Source organism: Choloepus didactylus, chromosome 2 (assembly GCF_015220235.1).
Source record: "Choloepus didactylus isolate mChoDid1 chromosome 2, mChoDid1.pri, whole genome shotgun sequence".
NCBI lineage: Eukaryota > Metazoa > Chordata > Mammalia > Pilosa > Megalonychidae > Choloepus > Choloepus didactylus.
This window is the reverse complement of record NC_051308.1, coordinates 168,700,459-168,720,419: the sequence shown is the minus strand read 5'-3', so window position 1 is coordinate 168,720,419 and position 19,961 is coordinate 168,700,459. Positions and strand designations below refer to the sequence as shown.

The following is a 19,961-nucleotide window of genomic DNA, read 5'->3' as shown; positions in this document are numbered from 1 at the left end:
CCTTCTGGTTCTGGGCTTTTCTTTATTTGCAAGTTTGAGTACTGATTGAATCTCTTTACTACTAATTGGTTTGTTGAGATCTGTTATTACTGAGTCAGTGTAGGTAGTTTGTATGTTTTTAGGAATTTGTTCATTTCTTCTAGGTTGTCTAATTTATTGGCTTATGGTTGTCCATAGTATCTGCTTATAGTCATTTTTATTTCAACAGATCAGTAGTAATGCCCCCGTTTTTGTTTCATTTTTCCCTGATTTTCATTATTTGTATCCTCTCTCTTTTTTTCTTTGTCTCTCTAGAGTTTTGTGCATTTTATTGATCTTTTCAAAAGCCAACTTTTGGTTTTGTTGATTCTCTCTATTGTATTTTTGTTTTCTATTTCACTTACCTCCACTCTAATCTTTGTTATTTCCTTCCTTTTCATTGCTTTGGGTCTAGTTTGCTCTTCTTTTTCTACTTTTTTCAGTTTTGAGGCTAGGTCTCTGGTTTGAAGTCTTTCTCTTTTTTAATGTAAGAATTTAGAGCTATAAATTTCCCTCTTAGCACTGCCTTGGCTGCATTCCATAATTTCTGGTATGTTGTATTTTCATTGTCATTCACCTCTAAATATTTCCCAATTGCTTCTGATTTCCTTTTTAACCTGTTGAGTGTTTAAGAGTGTGTTGTTTCGAATGATTGTATGATATGTGAATATATCTCAATAAAACTGAATTTAAATTAAAAAAAAAAACACATAGTACTATACAACATAGTGAACCCTATTGTAAACAATGGACTATAGTTAATAACACAATTATTAAAATGTTTTTTATGAATTCTAGCAAACATACCACACTAGTGCAAGTTGTTAATAATAGGGTGGTATGTGGGATTTTATGTATTTTATGCATAAGTTTTCTCTAAACCTATAACTTCTGTAATAAAAAATTAAAATTATATAAAAAAGTATGTTGTTAATTTCCACATATTTGTGAATTTCCTCTTTCTCCCTGTTAATTGATTTCTAGCTTCATTCCATTGTAGTTGGAGAATATATATTGTATGATTTCAGTATTTTTTAATTTATTGAGACTTGCTTTGTGACCAAACATATATGCTCTATCCTGGAGAATGACCCATGTGCCCTTGAGAAGAATGTACATTTTAGTTTCATTGTGTGCATTGTTCTATATGTCTGTTAGTTCTAGTCATTCAAGTCCTGTACTTCCTTATTTTTCTTCTGACTAGATATGCTATCCATTGTTGAGAGTGGTATGTTAAAGTCTCCTACTATTTATGTAGAACTGCCAATTTCTCCCTTCAAATCTGTCAGTATTTGCTTCATATATATTGGGGCTCTCCTGTTGGGTGCATATATATTTATAATTGTTACATCTTCCTGTTGAATTGTCCCCTTTATCAGTGTGTAATGACCATCTTTGTCCCTTGTAACTGTTTTTCAGTTAAAGTCTATTTTATCAGATATTAGTATAGGCACCCCAGCTCTGTTTTGATTACTACTTGCATGGTATATATTTTTTCCATTTGTTCAACCTCATTCTACCTGTATCTTTAACTTTAAGGTGAGTCTCTTGCAGACTACATATAGTTTGGTCATTTTTTTTATACATTCTGCTAGTCTTTCCCTTTTGACTGGTAAGTTTAAGCCATTTACATTTAAATTCACTACGGATAATGGAGGACTTTCTTCTACCATTTTGCTATTTAGCCTTTGTAACTGTCATGCCTTGTTTGTTCCTCACCTCCACTAATGCCTATTTTTGTATAAATTTCCTTTCTTATGTTGCATTCTTTCTTAATACAAGAACCATATTGAATTCTTTCTCATTTCTATCTGGATATATTTTTAATCTGTTTACCTTGAGGTTACTATGGGGTTAACATTTAACATCATAAATATATAACAGTTATATCTGGATTGATATCAACTTAATTTCAATAGCATGCACATATACTTTTCTAATCTCCTTTGTTCCTCACCACCATTTTTTTTGTACTTGTACCCAGTTATGTTTTTACATTGTAGGTCCAATGTACAAAACTTAGATATATCATTACTTTTTATGAATTTGTGTTTTAGCATCAGTAGGAAGAAGTGGAGTTACATTCAAAAAAAAAAATACAGTAGAATGATATTGGCATTTATAATTACCCAAATGGTTACCTTTACTACAGATCTTTATTTCTTTATGCTGCTTTGAACCACTGTCTAGTGTCCTTTCCTTTCAGTCTGAAGATCTCCCTTTAGCATTTCTTGTAGTGGTGATGAACTCTTTCAGCTTTTGTTTGTCTGAGAATATCTTAATCTCTACCTCTTTTTTGAAAGATTCTCACCAGATATAAAATTCTTGGCTGCCAGTTGTTCTCCTTCAGAACTGTATTTCAACTCACTGCCTTCTTGCCTCCATGGTTTCTGATGACAAATCTGCACTCAATCTAATTAAGAAAGACTCCATTGTATGTAACACATTGCCTTTCTCTTTCAGCTTTCTCTCCTCCTCCTTTGCATTTGATAGTGTGATCAATATAGGATAGGGTTTATTTTTCTTCATGTTTATCCTGTTTGGTGTTCTCTGAGCTTCTTGGATGTGCATATTCATGTCTTTTGCTAAGTTTGGGAAGTTCTCTGTTATCATTTCTTTGACTATTCCTTCTGCTCCTTTCTTTTTTCTCCTTCTGGGACTCCCATGATGTGTATATTGATATACTTGGTGGAATTCCATGGCTGTCTTAGACTATTTTCACTTGTAATATTTCTTTTTTCTTTCTACTCCTCAACCTTACTCACTTTAAGTATCTTGTATTTGAGTCCGCTGTTTCTTTCTTCTGCCAGCTCCAGTCTGCTCTTGATACCTTCCTGGGCATTTTTCACTTCAGTTATTGTGGTCTTCAACTCTAGTAATTCTCTTTGGTTCCTTTTTAAAATTTCTGTCTCTCTACTTAGACTCTCATATTGTTCATTCGTTGTGTTTCTAATATCCCTTAGTTCTTTCTCTGTGCTTTCCTTCATCTCCTTGAGCATTTTTAAGATCATTTTTTAAAGGGTTTGTTCACTCTTTCTACATTCTCATCTTATTCATTGGTGTTTTCTGTATTTTTGTCCTCTTCCTTTGGATGGACCATCATTTTCTGTTTGTTTGTCTTGTACTCTTTTGCTTCACACTGTACATTTTAATATTTTATAATGTTAACTCTGGGATATACTCCCTAGGATGTCTTTTTCCTGGTTTATTAACTTGCTGGTGATAAGACAAGAGATTTTCCTTGAGGTTCAGCCCTCCTATCAGGTAGGTCTGCCCAGGGTGAATGCACTCTTTAGGGTTTTCCCTGTCTTATGGGCCTCTGTCTTGTCCTGGCTTTTAACTGTTAGCTGTTTTGGGGTTCCCCTATTTACAGGAGTTTGGTTGTCCCCTCTGTTTCCCAGGGGACAAACCTCCCTCTTCCAGGGATTTGAAGCCAGGAGGCCTTTGTCCCAGGCTGTCTGCCTCTGTAGTTGTTTACACTCCTTTTATTATCTCATGCTGCTTTTACCTGGAGGTCTAATTCAGGGAGGAGGGTCACCCCAGGGAGGACTTTCCCAATTCAGTTTTCCCCAGCCAATACAGGGTCAGGTACCCATGAAGGAGGCACTGACTGGCTCCAAAGTGCCCTGTGGAGAGGGTCAGAAAGTGTGCCAAAAACTTCTTAAGTGGTTTTTCAAAGCTGAGCTTTCCTGACCTGCCTAGCAAATGCAGCCCTACAGCTAACTTTCTCCAGCAGGACTGAGGATGCACTGTATCTTTAAATCTCCACCACCTTTGCCCCTGATCAGGGCAGGTTTTAACAAAAGCTGCCCTCTGAGCCAGGCCCCCAGTTATCCAAATATGCTAATCAAAAGCCATCATTAGTAATTGGCCATGCCTACCTCTGTTCCTTGGGAAGAGGATTTTTATATCCCTTTCTGTCACCAACAGTTAACCAGGGATTGGACCCTGAGGTAGACTGCTGTAAAAGTATAGGATGGGTGCAGTTAGTTGCCGTGTGGAGAGTCTTACAGTTCTTTACCATAATTTATCATCCTCTTCCTCTTGCTCTTCCTTGGATGCTATACAGCACTCTGTTGGCCTCTGGAGTTTCAAAATAGTTGTTTCAGAGAGTTCCTGCCTCTTTAATAGTTGTTTTGGTGGAAGGACTGAGTCCTGGTGCTCCCTACACCACCATCTTCCTCAGAATCCCATATAAACCTGACTCTTGACACAAATCACCCAGTTTGCCCATCTGGTATTTTGTTCAGCTGGTATTTCCTTTGAGTAGTATATTAACTCTTCAGTATTAGCCCTGACTTCTCCCCTGAGCTTTACGTTGCTATGTGCACGTCTATCAGATATTTATTCTTGGCTAGACTAAAATACTTTAAACTAAAGGTGTCCCAAACCAAATTATTTTCTCCCTGCTCTTTAGAACTATTTCTCTTCTATGGTGTCCCTAATCTCAGGTTGCCTAAACTAAAAAAAAATTGAGTCATAACATCCTCTCTAACTCCCCAATATCCTGTTCAGTCATCATATCCTGCGAATTTTACTCTACAACTTTCAATTCCATCTTCTCTTCTTTCCCTCTCTTTGCCATTCTCTAAGTTAAAGTTTCTTTATTTCTTCCTGTACTTCTGTAAAGCTTCCTAATTTACTCCCTATCTCCAGTCTTCCCTGTAGGTACTTCTGCTACTTAATAACTGTGAACATGGGCAAATTACTTAAGCTCACTGTGCCTCATAGGACACATATGCTTATGTCATAGAAGTGGCTGTGAGGATTAAATGAGTCAAATATTTAGAGCAGCACATGGAAGATAGTGAGTTGTTGTTATTCACCCTTAAATCCATCCTTTATATTTGTCATAATGTCTAAAATGCAAATCTAACCATATCACTCTCCTGCATTTATAAAAATGTCACTGGTTCTATATCATCAGTGGCAGTGATCCTTAATGTATTTTTTAGTTTCTCAACACATTTTAGTTCTGGCTTTCTCAGAAAAATGCATATACTTTTCAACTTTGGCATACTAGGTAATTCTGGATTCCCCTGAAACTCATCTGCTGCTTTCCTTGAGTCTCATGGCACAATATAGTTAGCGTTCAATAACCTTCTGTTGAATGCATAAAATTGTAACCTCTTCAGCATGTGAAACACTTCAGCACCCATGACCAGGTAGGTCCCTGCCTGCCTCTAGCTCTTTTCCTGGCCTTTTCAGCTTCACTCTTTACATTCCAATATTGAACTGATGGTAACACCCCCATAGCTGCTATTTCATTCCTCTATGCCTTTAGTGGGTTTGTATCATTCTTATTTGATCTTCAAGACTTATCTCTTTCAATAAGTTTTGCTTCTTACTTTGCTTGCCTACCCGCCTTGCCACCAATTGTCACCCATCCTATCTCACATCAATCTTAGTAATGATTTCTGATGTCCCTATATACCCTTACTACTTTGAATTAATCTTAAATGTTAAAGTTTCTCTCTTCTTTGGACTGTAAGTACCTTGAGGGTAGGAACTTGTGCTTTTAGGCATTGTGTCCACAGAACCTGTCTCTCAATAAATTTGAACTAACTGAACTACCTAATACTTGCCCACCACTACTCCCTTTAATGGATTGATTGTTTGCGTCTTGTCATTTCTCTGTTTTAGAGCCATAAGAGGCCGCCTCTGTTTCTACCAGATAAAATTTTAACTGTTTACTATGATATAGAGGGTTCTTTGTCATCTGTTTTCCCCCTTTTTTTTCCCAGATTCATTTCTTACCATTTCCTTCACACATTATGGGATCCGGTACTTTCAGCATTACAAACACTTTCACCTCAGTCTCATTGTATATAGTGTTACTTCTGCCTGGATTATACATCCCACCCCCTTTCTTTCCTCCCAAAGGATCCTTTTCCTTTTTCCAATTTAATTTAAGCATCAGCTCCTCTGGCCAGTTTTTCCTGATGCCTTGAAGCTAAGCTGATTTTTCAAGCATGTTTATGAGTTTCACACTTAGACATATAATTACATTATATCTTGTTACACTGTGAAAGTGTTGAACTAGAGTATCTTTCATCTCTAGCATTCCCATATCCTAATTTATAAACTGGTACATAGTAGATACTTGATATATGCTTGAAGGAATGTCTGAATGCAAATTCAAATTTAATTAACTTGGTTAAGGATATCTAATATTTAAATTTTGATGTAGTTTATTGGTATGTTATACCTAGCTTTAATTTATACTTCAAATGTTTTACTTTTGAGTAGTTTGATTCTCTAAGAACACTTTATCTTTAGGTAATTTAAAATGTTTTAAAATATTGGTTTGAAAAATAAAATCCTGATACCAAATATTCATAATTTATTAACATTAAATTTTTTTTCTCTTTTTTCCATATTTTCAAGGCCTATTGTGTAACAGAACCTATAGCAGGCTCTGATGTTGCTGGTATAAAGACCAAAGCAGAAAAGAAAGGAGATGAGTATATTATTAATGGTCAGAAGATGTGGATAACCAATGGAGGAAAAGCTAATTGGTATGTTGTTTAAAACATGTCTGTACTGTGCTTCTTAAGTGCTTTATACTCAGGTTCTTCCTTCTGTTTTACACCACCACAATTAAGGTAAGCTGTATTCTTGGATCTGTAAGGTCCATAAGAGATTATAAATAGTTTAGTGATTTTCAAAAAGTATTTTTATAAGCCCCTGAACTGTTTCTTCTGATTAGCTCTCAGATCTTAATTGGCAAAATAAAATAAAAACTCCTGTTGTGGTTGAAATCTGATTACAAAGGTAGAGCCCCATCTACTTGGCTTTAGTATCTCCACTCCCAATCTCCTATATCAGTACTTCTTGGAACTCCCTAAACCTCTGAAGTCCAAAGAAAACCAATGGTATAGTACATCTTTCTGATTTTGAGCAATAAGCAAAGGCAGCCTTAAAACTCAGGTTATCATTTAGAGAAGAAAAAAAAAAATGATTTAAGTAAAATTTAGAAGGTCTAAATTATAGGTCTAAACATGATATGAAGTTCATCAAAGCATCAAAAATCCTTTGTATAAATATTTACATGTTGAAGAAAGACATATTTGACAACATTATTTGGAAAAAAGATGAGAAAAGTTTGGTAAATAACTACAAGTTCAAGAGGAATCAACCATATGATGTATCAGCTCTTAAAAAGCTGATGTAATTTCAAGCTGATTGGAAGTATCCCATCAAATCAGAAAAAAATGGTGATGCTTCGAGGCAACACATTTTAAGATATGCATTGTCTGACCGGAATAAATTCAGAAGCAGTTAATTATCATGCATTTGTAGGAGCTTAGAAAACATATTCTGTGAGGAGTAAAGGAATCAGGCTTGGTTATTTTTGAAGAATCTTCAAATTTTTGAAATAACAGCACATAAAGAAGAGAAGCAGACTTAAACTGTTGCTTCAGGAAGCCAGTTTAGAATTAATGGTTGAAAGTTAGAAAAATAAAGAATTTCACTTAACATAAGGATAAGTTTTCCAACAACAGTGTTGTCCAATATGTGTTAAGTTATCATGAAAAATAATGTATGTACCTATCACTAGATGCATATAAATAGAGACTTCCTAGAAGGAGGACATTTTTGGTGATTGGAATAATGAACTGCCTCCTCATCTGCAAAAATTCTGATTCAATATGAATGTCTACTGTAGTTTTCTGGCACATAAAGTACCGTTCTTGGGAATGAGCCTACCAAGAAGCCGTTTTTTTATACAGTTGTCATATCCATGAATCCCTTACAAGTATCCAAAATGTCTAGTATTATAGAGTGCTTTATCATTATCTTTAAACAATTCATCATAATATCAGCAGGTGATAAAAAAAAGTGAAGAAACAAGGTTTAACAAGTTGAGAGAAATCTAACATGCAACTAGAAAAACACTTTTTACTTTTCATCATAATTAATATTATTAAATAAATCTATAGAGTAAATGGTAACTTACTGGCTTTAAGGATAGAAAATAAATTTGTTTAAGCAGATATATATTAAAAAAAACAAAAACAAAACTTCTGTACCAGGCTATGTAGAACATGTTAGATGGAGGTTTGAATGCTTTGCACTTTTTCTTCCTTATATGTCATTTCAAATCTTTCTGGGAAAAACCTTTTGAAAGGACAAACCAGTAGAAATTCATAATAATTCAGCTATAACAAATGGACTGCATTGCCTAAAGGGGACAGTAGTTAGAACACAGGAGGATCTGTCTCACATACATGTTCCAACATGTACATACTTTCTTTTTGATATTAATTATCTTGATATAAGGAATTTTTACTTACAACTCAAACTAAAAAAAAGTTGAATTCAAAAAAGTTGAATACCATAATAGCTAAAGTAGACCTGGGTTCGAATTCTAACTCTGCTACATCCAAGTATGTAACTTGGGCAAGTTTTTTAAAGCACCCTCATTTTTCATTACCTCATTTCTACAGTGGGGTAATAATAATTCTTGGATTAACTTAGATAGCAATAAACATGTATTGTCGGTATTATTATTATCATCTTTGTTGTGTTTGTGTATATACATTAGGTATTTTTTATTGGCTCGTTCTGATCCGGATCCTAAGGCTCCTGCTGGTAAAGCCTTTACTGGGTTTATTGTGGATGCAGACACTCCTGGAATTCAGGTTGGAAGAAAGGTAAAGTATATATGTGTCAGTAATTAAGGATTCAGATATTATTTTAACTATAAATTTGAAAATTACTGTTTTAGTTTCCTTTATTGAAAACATTTAGTTTGGATTAAGTTGGAATAAAAATAAAGTTGTGCTTTGATATTATCAAGTATAATAGTCTATACATTTGCTGAAGATTTTAAGTTGAGAATAGTCATTTTAAGTCATTATTTGAAAGGGTGGCCATAGCAGCCGTGAGGGACAATGAAACAAAACTAAACTATCATATTTATATGGTCTGCTCAGAAATAGAATTTTAGATATTTCAAAGGCTATCCCCACTCTTTTTCTTGTTAGATTGTCACAGCAACCTTTCAGGTAGAAGAAATGCCACAATTCCCATTTTATGGATTCAAATAGTGTGATATGAATTGATTACCCAAGGTCTTAGGAGCACTGAGAGAAAAATATGTGACTAAGAGAAGTATGAGAATGGCAAAGAGCCTCAAATGTTGAAAGGCAAGAAAATTTTATTTAAGTAAGAAAATGTCATTTAACACATTTGAAAAAAGGGTTGTATTTGAACATGTGGAGATGCATTTAGCAATAACATTTAGGATAGACTAAAGGTAAAAGAGTTTAAAAGTTGGTATAAATCAAGGAAGGAAATGAGTAAAGTCATTACAATAGTTCTAGTAAGAGCTAACATAATATAAAATTATAACTTGGAGACTAGGAAGAAGATACTCAAATTTACAACTGTAAGAATATTTTTTGCAAAATGGATTTGTAAAAAAGAAAACCTATTAATGACCAAATAGTGGCTGTATCTAAAGTAAAAGAGGAATTATGGATATTATTTAAGAGATATTAAAGAATATATTTTCTTCTTCCCACATGAGGAATATCTGGTCAGTTATTAGACTAGGGTGGCATAGGCTGAGCTGGATAGGCTAATTTGAATTGAACAAGTTTAGGAAACTTCTAAAGTAGACATGTGCATTTGTAATTCCTGTTTTATTAAAAGTCATCAGAATGCCTCTATTTATCCAAACCTCTTTAAAATGGAAGCCTGTTTCTATTATATAAAAGGGATAATTTCTCAACAGAGTTTTAAAGGTGGACATTTACTTCATTGTAGTCACTGAATATTGAAATTGAGATCCAAGTGAAGTAATTTACCCAAGATCACATACTTAGGGGCAGAGTTGAGATCAGAACTACGGTCTTCTAGGAACTTGCCTAATGCAGTTTCTGACACTGTATTATGCTATATTTTCTTTCAAGAGTAGATATTACAGCTATACTACACTTTATAAATAAAACTAATGGGATTAGTTTTATACATAACTAGTATTTTTAACATGTTAATACATAGTGTAAAAATAATATATAAAATAAAACTAATATATATTAGTTATATGTAAAAGTAACTATAAAACAAGTTTTATATATAAAATGAATATATATTATATGTTAAAGTGATATACATTTATATTTTTGGTAATATTGGTAACTAATACATTATATATATAATACATTATATATATATATATATATATATATATATATATATATATATCTCCAAATATAAATATGGAGAATAGTGGTGTTTCTCCCACTTTTTAATCTCTTTATCTTATTTTTTAACCTTTTTATTTTGAAATATATCACAAATACATGAGGGCAAATAATTATGGGTAGATTTTTAACATAACAACAAAATAAACATCCATTTTCCTTGATCCATGTATGAATTAGTACCTACTCAATTTCTCTTGGGTACCCCTCCAAATTGCAATCTCCTCCAATCTCTTTCAGAGATAACCACAATACACATTTATGTGATACTTTCCCTTCCTTTTCTTTTAAATTTTCCACTTACATGTTTTTTTTTTAATTTTGAAAAGTTTTTATTGTGATAACATATATACAACACAAAATTTCCCATTTTAACTACTTTCTTGTGTACAATTCAATGATACTAATTGTTGGATTCACAATATTGTGTCACCATCACCACCATCCATTACTAAAACCTTTTCATCACTCCACACAGAAACTCTGTACCCATTCAACTATCACTCCCCATTTCTTCCTGTGCCCTGGTCACCTATAATCTTTTCCATCTCTGTGAATTTGCATATTTTAGGTGTTTCATATAAATGGAATCATACACCATTTGACCTTATTTCACGCAACATGATGTCTTCAAGTTTTACCCATGGCTATGTAATTTTCATCTATTATCCCGCTGACCAAGAGGAATGCATTATACCAGAAATGGGTTGGCTTTTTTCAATGGGGTTTTATTAGGTCACAAATTCACAGTTCTAAGGCCATGAAAATGTCCAATTAAGGCATCAAGAGGAAGATAGCTTTTCTGAGGAAAGGCTGCTGGCATCCAGGGTTCCTCCATCACATGGGAAAGCACATGGCGATGTCTGCTTATCTTCTCTGGTTCTAGTTTCAATAGCTGTCTGCAAATGTCTCTAGGTGTTTCTCTCTCTTATCTTCATAAAGGACTCTAGTAAAAGGGATTAATATCAGATCTCAGGTGAAGTAAAAGGTCCCACCCACGATATGTCTGCACCCACAGGGATGAATTAAAAGAATATAGGCTTTTCTGGGGTGCATAACTAATTTAAAGAAGTACACTCCACCCTCTGGACCCTCTATGCAAAATACATTCATTTGATCACAATATCACAAAAGCCTTAAATCATTTCATTAACAATTTTAAATAAGTACAAAGTTTCATCAAAATCAGTTACAGGCATGGTCTACACTAAGGCAAAATTCTTCTCTGGCTCTGGACCTGTGAAACTTCAAACAAATTATCTGCATCCAATACACAAAGGAGGGACAGTCATAGGTAAATGTTCCCATTACCATAGGGAGAAACTGAAAGAAAAACAGGGGTCAAATGTCTCAACCAGTTCCAAAAACTTTGAGGGCATACTTTATTAAATTCCAAAGTCTGACAGTCATCCAGAGAAAGACGTTTTATCCTCAGGGCTTGAGAGAGTGGCATTCCCACCTTTTCCAAGGGCTTTCTCAGTAGCCTTGATCACTGCAAACACTGGGATGAGGGCTCCTACATCTCGAAGAACTGGGGAGACTCCCTTCGTCTCCTTTCCACCTTCTTCAAGCATCTGGGTGGCACCTAGACTCTCTGTCATCTCTGGGGCACACTCTCAAATGCTCAAAACAGTGGGATGATGGCAAGGTTCTCCCCAATCCCCAGTGAATGTGCTCTACCAATTCTGAGGCCTGGGGCAGTAACATTCTTCCTTAACAATGGGGTAGCCAAGCTCCCCTCAATTCTCCAGGCATCTGAGAGCCCTGGGGTGGTAACACTCTTCCTGAACAATGAGGGGAACATGGGCTTTTCTGGGGTGGATAACAGAGTCAAACCAGAACAGGTGTATAGGAATTCATTATACTATCCTTATAACTTTTCTGTTTGGTTTCAAATTTTCAAAACAAAATATGGGGAAAATAGCCAGTTTAGCAATATTTTATAAAGTTAAACATACACTTACATATACACAACAGTCCTGCTCCTAGGTATTTACCTAAGAGAAGTGCAAACAAGGACTTTTACATGAATATTTATAACAGCCTTGTTCAAAATTGCCCAGACTGAGTCCATGTATACAGTGGAATATACTACTCATCAGTAAAAGAAATGAATTTCTGATTATGGAGTAACATGGATGAATCTCAAAAGCATCATGCTAAGTGGAAAGTGAGACACAAAAGGCTGACTGCGTAATTCCATATATTTGACATTGTAAAAAAGAAAAAAAACTAGGACAGATATCAGATGAATGGTTACCTGAGTTTGGATGTGTGGTGAGGGAATTGACTACAAAGGAATACTAGGAAGTACAAGGAAACTTTTTGAGAGGCTGGAAATATTCTGCATCTAGATTGTAATGGTGGTTATACATACATACATTTGTCAAAACTCATAGAACTGTATATCTTAAAAGGGTGAATTTTTCAATATGTAAATTATACCTCACTAATTCTAATTTGAAAAAAGAGTTGGAGGAAGACAGAAAATCAACTTTTTTTCAGTAGATAATTTTGTTATCTGTGTCAGTTAAGCTAACATTAAGGGTCCCAAATTAGATTATGTTTTGCCAAATGTTGTTTCTGACATTCATGGTAAAAGAAAACTAGCCTGCAAGCATCTGTACCGGTTTGGATGTATTATGTTCCCTCAAACTCCGTGTTCTTTGATGCAGTCTTGTGGGGGCAGATGTATTAGTGTTGATTAGGTTGGAATCCTTTGATTGAGTGTTTCCATGGAGATGTGACTCAATCAGCTGTGGGTAAGACCTTTGATTGGATAATTTCCATGGAGGTGTTACCCGACCCATTCAAGGTGGGTCTTAATCAAATCACTGGAGTCCTATGAAAGTGTTCACAAACAGAAGGAAGTGCTGCAGCTTACAGAGACATTTTGGAGAATGCAATCTATGAGCGAGAAGACACCTAGAAAGTAACATCCTGGGAGAAAGCCATTTTGAAACCAGAACTCCAGAGCAGATGCCAGCCACATGCCTTCCCAGCTAACAGAGGTTTTCTGGGTGCCATTGGCCATCCTTCAGTGAAGGTACCCTATTGTTGATGCCTTACCTTGGGCACTTTATGGCCTTAAGACTGCAACTTTGTAACCAAATAAACTCCCTTTATAAAAAGCCAATCTGTTTCTGGTATTTTGCATAATGGCAGCATTAGCATACTAGAACAGATTTTGGTACCAGGAATGGGGTACAGTGAAATTTGTGTTTACAAATAATATGTACCTGTAAACCTTTAGACTAGTGTTTGGTTTCAAAGTTTTAAATCAGGGGTTGGTACAGTTTCTCTGTAAAGGTCCAGGTAGTTAATATTTTAGGTTTGCGGGCCATAATGGTCTATCACAGCTACTCATTTCTGCCATTATAGCTAGAAACCAGCCAAACATGATAAGTAAACAGTGTTGCTGTTTTCCATTAAAACTTTATTTACACAAACTGGTACTGCAGGCCTTAGTTTGTTGACCTCTATTTTAGACAGTTGCCAAAAGATGTAAACAATGGTTAAAGCCAAAGTTGATGCTAGCACAAGAAATGTTCCTTAAAATATATCAATTTCTTTGTTAGGAATTAAATATGGGCCAGCGATGTTCAGATACAAGAGGAATTGTCTTTGAAGATGTGAAAGTGCCTAAAGAAAATGTTTTAATTGGCGAGGGAGCTGGTTTCAAAATTGCAATGGGAGCGTTTGATAAAACCAGACCTCCAGTAAGTAATATCAGTTGATCATCTCCATAGGATTTTTATTTATTACCTTAAGTAAGTAGTTTTATTTTAATACGTGTGCTTTCTTTTAACGTCTTCTTTTTTAAGCATAGAGAGATACTGTTACTTTTACTTTCTAGAATGTTCAACTTCCTTCCTGCCCATGTTGTAAAAATTATTTCAGCATATATAAAATTGCTGTAGTTGCTAATAGATTTACAGAGAGGCATTTCACATGTAATCATTCCTGTTGACCTGTACTCATTTCCTGTTCCTTGACTCACCAAGAATTTTACACCTAGTAAACTTTCCTTTGTTAACATAGAGAAAATGACTTTTCTGTAGGCTATGATTTTATGTCCCCCAAATGCCTCCCATTAACTTGCAATTCATAAATAATATAAACTGAAATACTTTTTCCCACCGCCTTCCCATTCTCTTGTTTTAAGCTATAGTGTGTTTTCTTTTTGTATTCTCCTTAATTTAGACTCTTAGACAAATAGCCATTTACTATGTGTTTTAAGGACAACATAAACTTTTGTTCTATGAAATGTTAAAATACTAGGTAGCAGCTGGTGCTGTTGGACTAGGACAAAGAGCTTTGGATGAAGCTACCAAGTATGCCCTGGAGAGGAAAACTTTTGGAAAGCTGCTTGTAGAGGTAACTTAATTATTGTCTTGCTTTGCTCAAAGGAAAAGACACTTATTTTTATCTAAATACTTGGAAATTAATTTTAAATTACAATCTAATCTATCTAGCCTTTGATAGCAGGTAGATAATATAGTCTATCAGGATTAAAAATTAAAAAGCAGAAAAAAGACTAATAATTACTGAGTGCCTGTTGTATACCTGACTAGCTATTCTAAGCATTTTAAATATATTAAAATATATTATCTAATTCTTCCTGCAATCCAGTTTTGGTAGTACAGTAATGTCTAGAAGAAATTATGACTGAGAGAGATTAAATAATTTGTCCAAGGGCACACGATTTGTTCCAACCCGGATTAACTGCAAGACCAAAAAACATGCGTGGCATGGAGTTACTCATTAGTTTAATTAGGGACTTACAAAACAGGAGAAGATCCTTCCCGATAGCAGGAGGAAAGTGAAGTCGGCATTCTGTGCAGAGGGAGAGAGAGACGTGCCAAAGGGGAGGCTTACAAAGATTTGTGACAATGGAGGATCTTGTGAGATTGGTTACTAACAGTGATTGGGGAGGGAAATTTTGCAGTTTTTTGGGGGGAGGGGCCTATTGACTTTTAATGTCTTTTCTGGTCATGTAGGTGGCTGCGTGTATCTCATAATGGAGGAGGGAGTGGGGCCCCGGGCCCTGGGTCCTAACAGTCCACCCCCATGCAGCAGACTATGTTGACCATAGGACAGACATTGCAGGGTAAGAGACAACAGAACACTAGGAGTCCCCACACACAGAAATAACAACTCCACAAAGAGATGCTACTGACAGTTGATAAAATCTGATTTTCAGTCTTGTTTTCTGATGCCTTGAATTCTTCCAGGCCAGCAGGGTGTTCCACACAGTCTAATTCACAGGGGTTATACTTCAAGAAAGGCCGGTAGCACCTAAAGGTGGAAAGTCCATGCATAGCCAACATTGGGTTCAATTATGGGCATGAGTTACAGCTGAGGTCCCTAGGGTGCTATGTGTGAAAAGCAAAATATTTGTGGGGAACAATAAGGGGTAATTCCTAGTAATTAACAATATACAAGCTAAGTTTCCATTAGTGGAAAGAAGAGTTCCTGGGGAAGGGATGCTATGAGAGGTTTTTAGATACTATACTTTTTACCCCTGCAGTTGCTGGGAGTCTGCTGGAGTTAAATCTGCAGTTAGCTTAGGCATAATAAATGTCCACGAAGCCATACATACAGTACATTGAGGTATTGGAGGTCCCCGATTGGTCATATATACAACTTTTGGCATTTTGTGTATAAACTGTGGTTTAATGCTTAAATTTTAGGTGACCCCAACACCCCATGGGCTTAGGATTCCCAACCAAAACAGGTGCATTGGCCAGGACCATGGTCATTCAGCCTTATTTCCCCCAATTTCTAATGCATGTGGCACGGGAAAGAACAAAATATTTTCATTACCTCATTGTGGTTGTAACATTGCCGGTCCTTTTACCTGAATTCACAGCACTTGCATGGTTTCCACAGTTACCAGTTCAGCAGGAGCAGGAGTGGCTCCTCGAGGTTGCCAATTGAGGCTGGTGAAGGCTGTATATAACTGGTGGGCCCACTGCTGCAGGGATTGTTTATCATCCTTTATCTGCTTTTTCAAAAACCCATTCATTCTTTCAGTTAATCCTGCTGCTGTGGGGTTGTATGGTCATAAGGTGTTACGTTCAGTAGCTCAGGCTTGGGTTAATTGTCTGGTAAAGGGGTTCCCTCTATCACTGTCCACATGTTTGGGGACCCCAAAGAAAGCATTTAATTTCTCTAGGCTACATATTATAGCCCTCTGGTTAGCTTTTCCTATTGGGAACTCCAGTAACAGCCCAGTAGCCATGTCTACAGCTGTAAAGGCATATTTTGCACCCTCAGATAAAAGAAGGGGCCCAATGTAGTCTACTTGCCATCTGGTGACTGGGATCTGCTCATGGCTGATGTGACTGAGTTGGGAAGCATTCTTTTCATCACGGTGAGCAGGAGGCACAGGCGTCCACATCTTTCAGCTTTTGCCTCATGATGGGCAACTGGAATTGCTGTGCCAGACTCCAAAGGGTCTGATATCCTTGGTGTCCTGTTTTCCTATGTAGCCATTCAGCAGTCTTGCGCAGTGTTAGCTCCAGGCTACAAACTTTTGCTAAGGCATTTATTTCGATACTGCCAGGTAGAGTCAGTGTTATGGGCAGAAACATGAAACACAGTTACTTTGCACTTGTGGTAGGCAGCTCGAATGTCTTCCCACATTTCTTTCCCTCATAAGGGGTAACAAACAGCAGTCCATTGCTCTTGCTTCCACATGGCTATCCACACTATTAAGCCCTGATACACTGCCCAGTTGTCAGTATAAATAGGTAGTACATCCCCTGGTTCGTGAACAGTGACCATCCACATAGCCCTTAATTTAGCCCATTGGCTGCTTTGCTTAGTCCCAGTTTCCCACCATGAAGTGTCTGTATGAGGTTGCTTGGCTGCTGCCATCCAGATGACAGGCTGCCAGTGTGCTGTTCCATCAGTGTACCAGCCAGACTTAGGTATATTGCCACATCCAGCAACAGCGAGCACAGAAACAGCCATCTCAGGAGGATCAGCAGGGAGGGGCAAATGATGTTATTCTACATAAGAAACTGATCCTAAGATATTGTGCATCTCTGCACTTAAAGGCTACTGTTGATAAGGCTACATTGTGGCAGATAAGCTTTCCATTTCATTAATGTGCTCAATTGTACACTGCCAGAGTGAGTGTCCCAAATCCATCTCTGTATCAGGATGGCTGTTCATAATTTCACAGGACATTTCTGAGTTAGTCCTTTAATTTGCAGTAAAGCATTATAAGCAGCGCACAGTTGTTTTCCTAAGGGACTGTACCACAGATTGGCTCTTTTCCAGTGCTGAGACCAAAATCCAGTGGGCACTCGCTTTGTCTGTTGCCTTTGCCACAGCTCCACCCAAAGCCAGTATTGGTACTGACCATGTCTAATTTGCAAGGTACATTTAGGTCCACCCCCTGTAAAGTCTGAGTCTGTGTGATAGCCTGTTTGGTTTTTTCAAAAGCAGCCTGCTGTGGAACATCCCATTCCCATGTTTTTCCTTTCCTAACTAGGACATACAAAGGTTTTAAATCTGTACTAAATGAGGTATAAATGGTCTCCAGTAACCCAACAAACCAAGGGAAGCCTTGAGCTATTTAAGAGTATGTAGAATGGAATAATTTTGTACTTTATCAACAATAGCAGAGAGAGTAGTCTTAGCGGTTGTTTCCAATTCTATAAGAAAGTTACTTGTCAACATAACATCATCAATATAATGAAAGAGAGAGAGACCTCTGCTGGCAGAGGTTTCCACATTTTTAAATCTTGAGCTATCAAACCATGGCAAATCATGGAATAATGAAGATATCCTTCTGGTAGCACAGCATATGTCCACCATTTCCCGCCCCCCACCCCACATGTGAAGGCAAATGCAGGCTGGCTGGAAGGATCTAAAGAAATACTAAAAAAGGCTTTAGCAAGAATCTAACACAAAATGAAACTGGCCCAAGTGACTACTTATGTCCTGCAACAAAGTAGCTGCATTTGATACACCTGCAAACAAAGAAGGACTGACTTTGTTAAGTTCTCTGTAATCAATAGTCATCTGCCAGGCAATATTAGGCTTTTTCACTGGCCAGTCTGGATTATTAAATGGGCTGTGAGTGGGGATTATAATGCCCACTTTTTCCAATTCCTTAATGGTGGCAGTGAATTTTTGATGGCCCCCTGGTAACTTATATTGATGTATGGTGGCAGTGGGGAGGGTACCTTTACTGGTGACCACTTAGCATGTCCTCTTTGGATGGTTTTGACTACCTGGCACTGAAGATGGAATTCATCTACAGTAGTTTGCACAGTGAGAGTATATTCTGCTCCAGTAATCACCATTGCCAAAACTATGTTCATGAATGGGGGACAAAAAATATTTAACTCAACATGCAGTCTCCGATCCTCTGTGTTCCCATATATAGCTCTGATTTGGGGATCTTGACTCATCCCCCGTGTGAGGGAAAAAAGGGCTTCCCATGCCCCTTGGGCAGGGGGAGCAGGGGCTCTTTATACTGTCAGGCCCGAGCTTTTTGACCAGATTTCATTTCTCCCTCTGGTGATCTGGTTCTAAATCTAGTATATCTCTGCTCTTTTGGTAACTTACTTCATAATCTTACTAGCACAAGGTTCAGGTGTATAGCAATATCTTCAGTTTTAGTGCTGGCAGCTATTAGTCAGCTCACATCTCTCTGTGCAGCACATGGTTTGGACCATTTTGTCTCTTTGTGGCATGGCCTGTAGCCCTGACTCCAGTTCTTTTTCACTGTAGGTGTGCCGATTCTCCTAGATCTGCTAGTACTTGGGCAGCCTTGGCAATGGGTTGCCTCAGCAGTGTCCTCATAATGGGCACCAATGTCCTGTTCCATTGATTTGGGGCACTATGTAATATGGTTTTTTTATGCTAATGGTGAAGGTTTTGTTATCTGATCCCACAAAGTTAGCAGCATAAACTGCATGTTTCATTCCTAACCTCCTTGGTATATCTTGTAATTCATCAAGTTTGCACCAGTGGGGGGTGACCTGGGGCATGTTCCCCACATTGGGTCAAGTTTCTTTACACTGAGTCACTAGCCAATATAATAGTGGGTTGGACTTAGGTCGGGTGACTAAGGAATATATATGTTGGTGGAGGGAAGGTGAATGGTAATAGAGACCAATTTGCTTTTTTCAAGTCCTGAATCAGTATTCCATCTGTGCCAGTGTCCCACAGGCACAGCAGCCAATTTGGTAAAATTTCTTTAGGTTTTTGTCTGTATTGATCCCCAATTCCCCATAACTCAGTGGCAGTATAATCCCACATTGTAAGCAGCCCCTTTTGATCAGAAGGTGCTGCTAGGGCAGCAGCAACTGCAGCACCCCCACCCCCACCCCTGCCTGGGGATCAGGTTGTTGTATTTGCTCTGTTTTGATCTTTTCTTGGACCAGAGTATGAACATGCTTACTTTCCTCAGTTTCAGGTTCCCAATCAGATGAGGGCTCATCCTCACCTGAAGAAAAATCAGCAGAGTTACTGGGATCCCAGTCAGGAGAAGTCACAGTACATCTGACTTGCCCTTTGGGCAGCATGTGCCCTCTCACTGTAACATACTGGCATACTAATATTGCTAAACTTTCATTTGTGCAGCACAGCCTCTCATTTAATGCATCCTGTCAATCTGCTTGGCTATCCATGTCTCTTTCTAACTTAAGTTCCTCTTGTAGGCAGCGAACCTCAGCTTTGATTACCAGAGCCTCTTCCATGGCTGAG

The 19,961-nt window shown here is 37.2% G+C and overlaps 1 protein-coding gene across 2 annotated transcripts in view; it reads left to right on the top strand.

Annotated features, from left to right (window-relative positions):
* ACADM (acyl-CoA dehydrogenase medium chain) overlaps positions 1-19,961 on the top strand; it is a 54,436-nt gene that overhangs the window by 24,328 nt on the left and 10,147 nt on the right. For both annotated transcript variants that reach the window (XM_037826897.1, XM_037826898.1), the window contains exons 7-10: positions 6,406-6,536; positions 8,567-8,675; positions 13,811-13,951; positions 14,514-14,609. In XM_037826897.1, the coding sequence (XP_037682825.1) occupies positions 6,406-6,536; positions 8,567-8,675; positions 13,811-13,951; positions 14,514-14,609 (477 nt within the window). The remainder of the gene's footprint in view (positions 1-6,405; positions 6,537-8,566; positions 8,676-13,810; positions 13,952-14,513; positions 14,610-19,961) is intronic.